At 45.9% G+C, this 8,444-nt stretch overlaps 1 protein-coding gene and 1 non-coding gene across 3 annotated transcripts in view; both read left to right on the top strand.

Moving 5' to 3' along the window:
• Window positions 1-8,444, top strand: part of SPECC1 (sperm antigen with calponin homology and coiled-coil domains 1) — a 269,791-nt gene that overhangs the window by 242,582 nt on the left and 18,765 nt on the right. For both annotated transcript variants that reach the window (XM_017517382.2, XM_017517386.2), the window contains one exon: window positions 7,149-7,265. In XM_017517382.2, coding sequence (XP_017372871.1) covers window positions 7,149-7,265 — 117 coding nt within the window. The remainder of the gene's footprint in view (window positions 1-7,148; window positions 7,266-8,444) is intronic.
• LOC119469335 lies at window positions 3,674-3,775 on the top strand. Its single transcript, XR_005198129.1, has one exon. It is a non-coding gene; the product is annotated as a U6 spliceosomal RNA (small nuclear RNA).

The raw sequence follows: 8,444 nt of genomic DNA, 5'->3' as shown, positions 1-8,444 counted from the left end.
TAGAGTCAGGGTTTCACCATATTGGCCAGGCTGGTCTTGAACTCCTGACCTCATGATCCGCCAGCCTCAGCCTCCCAAAGTGTGGGGATTATAAGCGTGTGCCACTGTGCCTGGCCATGACCTCCTTTTTAATCGAGGTATAACATACACGTGTGCATGGGGATGTCCACGAAGTGACCAAGTCTAGAAGGCACAGTTTCAGTCCCCCAGAATCCTCTTCATGTTCCCTTGGTTACCAGCTTCCACTCAAGGATAACAATGATGGAATGAATATCAAGGAAAATACCTGAAGATATAGCCTGTAGAATGCCTGCTTGCTTGGCTGCTTTTCATTTTCTTCTCATTGTTCTTTTGATGAACCCCTGAGTCTCAAATGAGTGGTCCTTGGGAAAGGACCTTAGTGTATTAACATCCCTAGGGTGGCCTGTGTTTCTTAGTTTTGGCTGCTTCTGTGAGCGTTGAGGACTGTTGCCCAGCAACTTACCCAGATTTCACCTCCCTCTACTCTAAGGACTGAGCCAGCTCTAATCATCCTGTGGCCAAAAATGAGGCTTTTCACCCCCATCCAGGGGTAGGTGCTGGAGTGAGTCCTCAGCTTGCTTCCTAGGGTGCCCAGGACTGGCCCAGCCACCCTTGCCCAACAAACTGCAGTTTTTCTGCCTGGTGCCCAGCACATTGGCCCTGCCCACGTTAGTACATTGCTGCCATGGCTTCCTTGACCTCTCTGGTCACTGCAGTGGGACTAGATCTTAACCCACCTACCTGGCACCCACAGAACCTGCCTAGCTCCTGGCTGCCTAGGGCTGGATTCTTTTCTAGTCCAGGAAATCAGTCCTCCAGAGCCTGGTGAATGACGGCATGATCCCATCACTGCTGCCTGCCCCTTCCCCCCACCCCCCGAACCAGCCCCCAGGCCTCAAGCTGCAGGAGCTCCTGGAAACTGTGCTAGCCCATAGGAAGTCCTGGCTCCTGGAGGACTGGCCCCTTCCGCTCTATGAGGCCATTGACTGCCATCCTCAGCCTCCCCTAGCCTCACCTGGGCTCTGCTGACCAGGGTGCAGTACACCACATAGCTCATAGCCTCTGTATGTGGTCCACAGGGGAACAGTAATTTAAGTGGTGTGGCTCTTCCAGAATGAACTGATGAGAGCTCTGATAAAGCGTAACTCAATTTGTCTCTTTTCTGCAATTCATCTTCCATCCACGTGGAAAGTGTGAATGACATCAGTTGTGCCATATCACGTCAGCAGATCCCTCGCTCCTGAAAATACACCTTAGAGCTTACAAAAGCACACCCTAGTGACTGGAAAGGAAGCCACTTTTGTTGTAAGAACAGCAGCAGAGCAGCCTCTGAGATGCTCTGCAGGTTACTACTTGGCCTCACGTCCGAGATGTCCTGAGTGCACACAGCTTTTTTTTGTTTATTTCTAAGAAACCTTAATTATTACAGTTCTTTTTTAAAATCACCTTTTATTTTAAGTTCCAGGGTACATGTGCAGAATGTGCAGGTTTGTTACATAGATAAATGTGTGCCATGGTGGTTTGCTGCACAGATCAGCCCATCACCTAGGTATTAAGCTCAGCATGCATTAGCAATGCTGCCCCTGGCCCCCCAACAGGCCTCAGTGTGTCTTGTTTCCCTCTATGTCTCCATGTGTTCTCATCATTCACCTCCCACTTATAAGTGAGAACATACAGTGTTTGGTTTTCTGTTTCTGCACTAGTTTGCTGAGGATAACTGCTTCCAGCTCTATCCATGTCCTTGCAAAGGATATGATCTTGTTTTTTTTATGGCTGCATAGTATTACATGGTTTATATGTACTGCATTTTCTTTATTCAGTCTATCATTGATGGGCATTTGGGTTGGTTCCATGGCTTTGCTATTGTGAATGGTGCTGTAGTGAACATATGCTTGCACGTATCTTTATAATAAGAGGATTCATATTCCTTTGGGTATATATCCAGTAATAGGATTGTTGGGTCAAATGATTGCTGCTTCTGGATCTTTGAGGACTATAAGGAACATAAACAAATTTACAAGAAAAAAACAAACATCCCCATTAAAAAGTGTGGAGGCAGCAAACCACCTTGCCATGTATGTACTTATGCAACAATCCTGCATGATCTGCACGTGTACCCTAGAACCTAAAGTATGAAAAAAAAAAAAGTGGGCAAAGGACATGAACAGACACTTCAAAAAAGAAGACATTTATGTAGCCAACGAACATATGAAAAAAAGTTCAACATCACTGATCATTAGAGAAATGCAAAGCAAATCCACAACAAGATACCATCTCACACCAGCCGGAATGGCAATTATTAAAAAGTCTAGAAACAACAGATACTGGTGAGGTTGCAGAGAAAAATGAACATTTTTTTTTTGAGATGGTGTATTAGTCCATTTTCATGCTGCTGATAAAGACATAGCTGAGACTGAGAGAAAAAGAGGTTTCATTGGACTTACAGTTCCACATGGCTGGGGAGGCCTCAGAATCATGGCAGGAGGCCAAAGGCACTTCTTACATGGTGGTGGCAGCAAGAAAAAACAGGAAAGAAGCAAAGTGGGAACCCCTGATAAACCCAAGAGATCTTATGAGACTTATTCACTATCATGAGAATAGCATGAAAAAGACTGGCCCTCATGATTCAATTACCTCACACTGGGTCCTTTCCACAACACTTGGGAATTCTGGGAGATACAATTCAAATTGAGATTTGGGTGAGGACACAGCCAAACTATATCAGATGGAGTCTTACTCTGATGCCCAGGCTGGAGCAGGGGTATGATCTCGGCTCACTGCCACCTCCACCTCCCAGGTTCAAGTGATTCTTCTGCCTCAGCCCCCTGAGTAGCTGGGACTAAAAGTACACACCACCAAGCCCAGCTAATTTGTTGTATTTTTAGTAGAGATGAGGTTTTGCTATGTTGGCCAGGCTGGTCTCAAACTCCTGGCCTCAAGTGATCTGCCTGCCTAGACCTCCCAAAAAGTACTGGGTTTACATGCATGAGCCACCATGTGTGACCAAAAAAGGAACACTTTTACACTGTTGGTGGGAATGTAAATTAGTTCAACCATTGTGTATGACAGTGCACGCTGCTTTGAATTGTCCCCAAGCTGCACTGGACTAGGAGTTGCTGGCACTCCTGATGTTCAGCTAGAATTAGAGATGAGTTCAGATGGTGCCAAGGGGACTTGGTTGGGGTTGTTCCACTCCAAGATGAAAGGGAACATCTTTATTTGGGAGTGTAACATTCTTGGAGCAAGTGTCATGTTGCAAACCATAGCTGTGTAGCCTCCACCTCTGCCAATGTTAGCTGAGTTGAGGCAGGGAAACCTTGTTTGTAGGGAAGAAGAGTGTTTCCTGACCATGGGCTTGGGCTTGTCTACGTGACTAGATTTGGGCTTTTTATAATGATTCTTTTTTAAGGTAGCACACACTCCTTTTTCCTGTGTTGTTTCTGTGTGGTCTCACTGCTGCAATGCCAGGGTCTGCATTCAAATATGCCTGAGCCCCCAGACCAGACACCAGTGCAGTCTGTCCTGAGGCATTGGGCTCTCAGTGCTCTTCTGTGGGTTTCAGTCATTTTGTTTGGTTTTTCAATCACAGCTTTGATCTTGCCAGACTTCAGTCTCAACCTGTGACCTGTTCATAGTTACAGACCAAGAATTAGTGCTCACTTTGGCAGCATACATACCAAAATGGAAATGATACAGAGAAGCCTGACAGGGCCCCTGTGCAAGGAAAACAAAAGAATAACTTTTCTCTTTTTTTGAGAGTGTCTCACTCTGTCACCCAGGTGGGTGTGATCATGGCTTACTACCACCTTGAATTCCTGGGCTCCAGTGATTCTCCCACCTCAACTTCCCAAGTAGCTACAACTACAGACACATACCACCACACCCGCCTGATTTTTAGTTTTTTTTATGTTTATTTTTTTGAGACAGGGTCTTACTCTGTTACACTTGCTGGAGTGCAGTGGCATGATCTCTGCTCACTGCAGCCTCTGCCTCCGAGTTCAAGCAATTCTCCCACCTCAGCCTCCCGAGTAGCTGGGATTACAGTCACACACCACCATGCCTGGCTAATTAATGAATTTTTTTTGGTAGAGATGAGGTTTCACCATATTGGCCGGACTGGTCTCGAACTCCTAACCTGATGTGATCTGCCCGCCTTGGCCTCCCAAAGTGCTGGGCCACCACTCTTGGCCCAAAAAACTATTCTTGACAGTGTTCAATTAACCAGCATGTGGGAACCTTCTTGGTTGTAGGAGATAGTGGCATTGTCGAGCTTTCAGATCCATCTGACCTCCTGAAATGCTTCTGAAGATTTTGCAGATGAAGAAAAATGATATTTTGTATCAGAAATGATAGAAGATATAAGTGTATATAAAATGTTCTCATGTTTTGGGAGGTGGAGGTTGCAGTCAGCTGAGATCGAGCCACTGCACTCCAGCTTGTGCGACAGAGAGAGATTTTGTTTCAAAAGAAAAAAAAAGCATTGGGAAAAAAACAGTGGTGAGGGTCGTGCCCCATCAAGTTTACTGAAAGCATTCAAACCAGATGTTATGGACGTCAAACCCTGGGAAGGTGAAAACAAGGAGGGCCAAGCCAGGCACCCACCACCACACCAAGCTAATTTTGTATTCTTAGTAGACATGGGATTTCGCTATGTTGGCCAGGCTGGTCTCAAACTCCTGACCTCAGGTGATCCACCCACTTCAGCCTCCCAAACCTACAAACCTCTTCAAAAAGCATAAAATCATAGCACTCCCCATTTCTTCAGGAGTGTCCAGGTCTCATCAGGTAGCTTTTGAACTCAAAGAGACTTTGAAGCCAAAAATCCACACGATCAGCTTCCTGATGGCCCCAGCACTTACAAGATGGGGCCCTTCCAACAAGGGCATCCTCAGGCTTTTATGTAACACTGATACTTAGAAGCTGCTGCAAGTTGGTTGTGCTTGAGTCATGAAAGCCAAGATGAAGAGATATTTTTATGGCTGTGTGTTGCTTTCAGCCAGATCCTCCTCCCTAGGCAAATGTACTGCAAAGCAGACTCAAGAACACTGTTTTCCTGAAGGCCGGTGCTTATGGGGGACATTCCGGGGCCCACCAGGGTCATCCTGGACACTGACTGGAACTGAGAAGTTTGCTAGGAAGACAGGGACAGATTCCTTGTTTCCATGTCATTCAGGTAAACCCTACATGTGACATGTGAAAACCTTCACTTCTGTCCTCAGTTTACCAATAAAATTAGATATTTGACAAACCTTATTGCTAGGGGTCAGGCTAGCTTGAAATAACCCTCAAAAAATCTAGATAAAAAGATAAGTGAGATTATAGTCTTTTTTCTTTTTTTCTCTTTTTTTTTTTTTTTTTTTTTGCCTAAGATGATTTGCTTCCAGAACCCTAAGGAAACTTCACAGGAAACATGGTACCATATTTTAGTACACATCTTCACCTAAGTATATTCTCCGGAACCATTTTACACACACTTTGAGGAGAGTTCCATAAAACCTCTTTCTCTTATTCCAGCTTAATGTAATGCCTTGTTCATCTTCACCCTTCCTCTCATTTTCAGCCACAAATTGATTCTGATAGAAACACCCTAAATGGCCTTCCCAGAGCAGTCAGTTAACTTGTTGTAGGGTTGCATTGGGCCATCTGGGCAGAGGGAGGAAATAGTGGTCAGTGTCCTCCCTGTGGGAGGGAGCCGGCACCCACCACAGCTTTCCAACGTTGCTGGCTTCACATTTCCCAGGACAGGGCATGAGGAGGAAGAGCTCCTCAGTGGCTGTGGGGAGACTGCAGGAAGGAACCCTAAGCTTTCCCAATTCTTCTTGTCCCCAACCCTAACACAGACCTAAAACTCAGCCAAGTCTGAGCTGTGTCCCGCTTCTGCAATTCCTTGCAAGGTCCCTGCTTAAACAACCTGAGCTCCCAGCTTTAGCAGGCTTAGGATCCTGACGCTTCATTTGGGACAGACTTTGTGGATCCAAGGAAGAAAACCTTGTTGGGGTGAGCAGGTGGGTGACAGGACTGAGGATCTAAGAGGTGGGGATGCAGCGGAGCCTAGGGGCCTAGGGGACCTTCACGGGAGTCTTCAGAGCCACCATCTCCATGGGCAGGAACTTAAGAGTTGGATTTTTTTTAATCTATGTTTTTTTCAAAGAGTCTTGCTCTGTCACCCGGGCTGGAGTGCAGTGGTACAATCTTGGCCTACTGCAACCTCCACCTCCTGGGTGCAAGCCATTCTTCTGCCTCAGTCTCCTAAGTAGCTGGGATTACAGGTGCCTACCACCACACCTTTCTAATTTTTGTATTTTTAGTAGAGACGGGGTTTCATCATGTTGGCTAAGCTAGTCTCGAACTCCTGACCTCAGGTGATCCACTTGCCTCAGTCTTCCAAAGTGTTGGGAATACAAGCGTGAGCCACCACACCCGGCTAGAGTTGGATTTTAGTTTCCTTATCACTGTGTACCAAGCGGCTGCTTGGTGCTGTACCCATCCTGAAGGAGAAGCTCCTTTCTCCCCGTGCAGCCTCATGCTCCCTGCTTGTTTGGTGTGCTGACCGAGGGATGCTGAGCAGGAAAGGTTTTCTTTTCCCCCTGAGAAGCCTCCTAAATTGTGGGGAGAAGACTGTGGGAGGAAGAACAATCCAGAGACAGCCTTGTCGGTCTTTCAGACCTTCTCATCTTGGTCTGCTCATTGTGAATTGGGGTTAGACAGATGGTGATGGTGGCAGTGATGATGGTGGTGGGGATGATGGTAATGGTTATGAAGGTGGTGATAATGATGATGGATGATTCTTTCTTGACCAAGTAAGTCTGGGAAGTGCTGGCATGTACAAAGCTAATCAGGTGGGTTAATTTGAGAATAAGATATCTTTGAGCCTTTAATGACTCTCCTGAGGGATGTTTTGAGCACTGAAAGCTTTTTCTCAGTGCTATTCTATGAATAGATTTGGGCAACACCAGGCCATTCCTGGTACCAAAATGAAATGTACTCTGAGCAAATTTGGAAGTTTATTCTTATGTTGCCTTACTGAAAAATCCAAAGGCAGATTCCCATCTTTTCATTATCTCCTCATCTGTGATACTGCACAGCTTGCAATAGTATTTGATTAATACTGCTTTTCTCTACTGCAGAACATTGACATCACCAATTTCAGCAGCAGCTGGAGTGATGGCCTGGCCTTCTGTGCTCTGCTCCACACCTACCTGCCTGCCCACATCCCCTACCAGGAGCTGAACAGTCAGGAGAAAGTAAGTCATGGCCCTGTCCCCTCGGTTACCTTCTAGGAAATGCAGGGGGATTCCTAATTGATAAACCCCAGTGTGGGGGGTGGTTACAGGTCTGAAGTAGAAGTTGGGATATTGATACCAGGTACAGATAACTCCTGAATGTGTGACTGCACTGTGGAACCCCATCCTCAGCAAATACTCCTCAGCTTCCCTTCTCAGGTATCTTACCTTCATGGTTTCAAGACCTTGGCCAGCATTTTTCAAAGCCTATTCCAAAGAACCAGCAAGTACCAACAAAAAGAATATCCTGGTCAAATAAGTCTGGGGCTCTGTGTATTGCTTCATATTTTTAGAGAGCATGGTGCCTGTTAATGCATTAGACTTCAAGAAGTCCTACATTAAGAAATCGATGTGACTGTTTACCCAACATAGATCCACATAACTTCTTTAATTATATTTGTTTATTTTACTACAATCACCATAACAAGGGTCAGCAAATTTTCCCTGTTAAGGGTCACGTGACAGGCTCAGTGGGTCAGTTGGTCTCAGTCACAACTATTCAGCTCTACCAACCGGCTAAAGAGGCCATTGATCGCTTTGTAAATGAATGGGCATGGCTGTGTCCCAACAAAAGTTTATTTACAAAAACAGGCTATGAGCCAGATTTGGCCCATGGGCAGCAGTTTGCCAACCCCTGGCCTAGAACCTCCTACAAAATGTCCCATAGAGCATACTTTGGAAAATGCCGTGCTGGATCCTGCTCTTGGTCACTCAAGAATTTCTTGTCAAGCATCGGGCACCACAGTAAGACAACAGTCAACAATAGAGACATTCTGTGCCCTCATGAGCTAGGCAGACAACAAGCAAGCGGGTAGACTTATAATAAGTAAAATTGTAAATCAGCAAGGATGAGTCATCAAAGAGTCTAGAGAGAAACTCAGCATTGTGAGAGTGAGTGACGGGGATCGCATTCAGACCATGGAGACTACAGCAGTGATGTCAAAACTGGCATCGGGGCCGGGTACAGTGGCTCACGCCTATAATTTCAGCACTTTGGAAGGCTGAAGTAAGTGGATCACCTGAGGTCAGGAGTTCGAGACCAGCCTGGCCAACATGGTGAAACCCTGTCTCTATTAAAAATACAAAAATAAGCTGGGCGTGGTGGTACATACCTGTAATCCCAGCTACTTGGGAGGCTGA

This window comes from Cebus imitator, unplaced genomic scaffold, assembly GCF_001604975.1.
Source record: "Cebus imitator isolate Cc_AM_T3 unplaced genomic scaffold, Cebus_imitator-1.0 Scaffold629, whole genome shotgun sequence".
Classification (NCBI taxonomy): Eukaryota; Metazoa; Chordata; class Mammalia; order Primates; family Cebidae; genus Cebus; species Cebus imitator.
This window is presented reverse-complemented; position numbering and strand designations above follow the sequence as displayed.